This window comes from Temnothorax curvispinosus, unplaced genomic scaffold, assembly GCF_003070985.1.
Source record: "Temnothorax curvispinosus isolate PA1 unplaced genomic scaffold, ASM307098v1 QBEX01005382.1, whole genome shotgun sequence".
NCBI lineage: Eukaryota > Metazoa > Arthropoda > Insecta > Hymenoptera > Formicidae > Temnothorax > Temnothorax curvispinosus.
In genome coordinates, this window is record NW_020215162.1 from 8,561 (window position 1) to 11,136 (window position 2,576).

Consider the following 2,576-nt stretch of genomic DNA (forward strand, 5'->3'; position numbering starts at 1 on the left):
GGAGCGCACTCAGTTTATGGGGATCCGCACGGCACTTGGGTTTAGGAATAGCACCCCTACCAATGTTCTTCTGGCCGAAGCTAAGGTTACGCTACTTCAGGATAGAGCGGTGATGCTCGGGAAGAACTTTGTTTCCAAGGCCATTGCGTGGGGCAACGAGAGTCTATGTATGTACGAGACTCAGCCGGACTTTCGACTGTGAATGCTTCTGTCGCTTTCGTCTACCTACGTACAGGTTCTCGCTGATATCGGACGTTTGGAGGTCGTTGAGATTTAGAAATAATATGGGATCCTCTGTGAGGAGGGAGGTCTTCTGTGGTCCTTATAATGCCCACACGTTCCGCCCTCGGGTTGAGCTTGATATTGGAAAGACCAGAAAACGAAGAAATTTTAAGACAACGCAATATCGACACGGAGACACGTGCGTCTCGTAATGATATGGAGATGGAAGTGATTAACGATGAGGAATCTCAGGAATTAAATCAGGATCCGTATAGTAATTTTGGTGATATTAGTGTTAATGATCCCCTCTTACCGTCCGTACATTTAGGCTGTGATGGGAATGCCGGTGAATCACGTGATTCTGGCGTGGCAATCAACAGTGTACCTGATGCTCAAGCCATTGTAAAATATGTAAACACTTCTGCCAGTATTATTAAGGAGGCATTTGTTGTTAGTGGAACTACCTTAAAGGCTCGTGACTTTTCTGACAATGATTCATCGGAAATTCGGAAGTTCACTAGATATGCAGATGATTTCAGTGGTAAAGCCAGTATTATTTTACGTCTCCCTCCTGTTCAGACCACGACTAGAAGGGGTAAAAATGAAATTAAGATTTGGATGATTTTGAATGAGCTTCGGATCTGCCTACTGACTGTTACTATGATTAGCCACTTTTCAGCGGAGGCTGAATTTAAGGATTTTAAAGACGCCAATCACGCACTCGATACGATTGATGCTCTCGGAGACCCAGTGAAGCTCAAGGCCAACTTGGAACAGCGCTTCGTTGTTAGCAAAGGTGTTGTCTCGGATTGGCCTTCGTCAATCCCGGAATTATGGTCGAGTATACAGGATAAATCTAAAATCTTGAGTATGGAGCGTATGTACCGTAGGAAGTGGGATCCGTTGAGTAGTAAAACTTCGTTAGTAGCCACGGACAATATCGTGGTGACATTTAAGGATAAGAACATCCGCAATTTAACTGTTTTCGATAAAGGTATCGTCCTCAGGGTCCGTCGATATGTTCCTCAGGTCCGTCAATGCTTTAATTGTTTTAGATTTGGTCACACTAAACTAAACTGCAAAAGTGAGACGCGCTGCATAATTTGTGGAGATAAAGCCCATGGTCAATGTGATAGGGAACAACGATGTTACAATTGCGGGGGCTGTCATAAGTCCACGTTTAGAGGCTGTCCTTAGTTTGAAAAATCTAAAAACATTAACATCGTTATGGCTCATAGAAACATTTCTTTTTATAGCGCGAAGCAGATTGTGGAGGGAAAAGCTCCAGATTCTTCACCTGAATATCAAAACAAGCTTATTAATCCAACATCCTGGCCAAATCTCCCATCGTCGGCTGGACCCAATTCTTACTCTGAGGCCCTACGAGCTGACTCACGTGTTCCAACTGGGTCTACTGCTACAGCACAGAGAGACAAAGGGGATCGTCCCCCGCATTATTCAGTTAAGGACAAACGGAGGGCACCATATGAAGCTCCGCGTAATTTTTATAAATCTTTTGACCTTCGTTCCGGCGAAATCACTAGGGAGAAAAGAGGTATTATGTTCACCGCGAGTTGTCGGGCGGGGAGTGAGACTCCTTCCAAGGACAACCATATGAGAATGGGACATCAGGAGGATCACCGAATCTCAGAGACCATTGAGAGTATTTTACTGCTTCTGCGAAGGGTTCCGGGAGCTCGGATTAGGTTAATTCGCGCCCTAGCTTCGTCGGAAGCGCAAGATGGACAGGATGGGGGTTTTCCCCTGCATCCTGATAATACCCAGAGTAATGAGGAGATGAAATATAGAGAATCTTCAAGGTATAATAGGAATAAAGATAAATATCGCCCTAATTCGGCTTAAAAATTCAAATTACTTCTTTGGAATTGCAGAGGCTATAAATGTCATAAAAATGAATTATCGAAATTATCAATGGATTATGATATTAATGTTCTGACAGAGACTCGGTGCTCCGGTCGTAACTCGATATATTTTCCTGGATTTAGAACGTTCCAGAGCAGGAATTTACTTGGAAGTGGTGGAGTCTCTATTTCTGTACGTTCGCACATTTCGTTTGATATATTGACGATTACTGGGACTTCCCCTGCAATATATGATATGGTTGGCATCAAAACTTCGAATCTTGCCAATAACATCAATATTGTTGCGGTTTATAGACACCCTAGAGCTGGGATTGGTGCACGAGATCTTAATGCAGTTTTCAATTCTGTTAATGGTAATCCAAGTGATACTATTATCCTTGGCGACTTTAATGCCCACAACACTGCATGGAATTGTGAATCAACTAATAATAATGGAGAGATATTGCATGATATTATGGCTAATGAAGGTTT

General features: G+C 43.1%; 1 protein-coding gene across 1 annotated transcript; it reads left to right on the plus strand.

Moving 5' to 3' along the window:
- Window positions 1-327: 327 nt before the first annotated feature.
- Window positions 328-2,026, plus strand: LOC112454816. Its single transcript, XM_025016411.1, has 2 exons — window positions 328-817; window positions 902-2,026. The coding sequence occupies exons 1-2, from the start codon at window positions 328-330 to the stop codon at window positions 1,417-1,419; spliced, it is 1,008 nt and encodes a 335-aa protein (XP_024872179.1). The 3' UTR covers window positions 1,420-2,026.
- The last annotated feature ends 550 nt before the right edge of the window (window positions 2,027-2,576 follow it).

Excerpts from the sequence above, each read along its gene's own strand:
- LOC112454816 (XM_025016411.1), top strand. The coding sequence starts at position 328 with ATGCCCACACGTTCCGCCCTCGGGTTGAGCTTGATATTGGAAAGACCA. Across the intron at positions 818-901 it reads TCAGACCACGACTAGAAGGG|CGGAGGCTGAATTTAAGGAT; the intron begins GTAAAAATGAAA and ends GCCACTTTTCAG.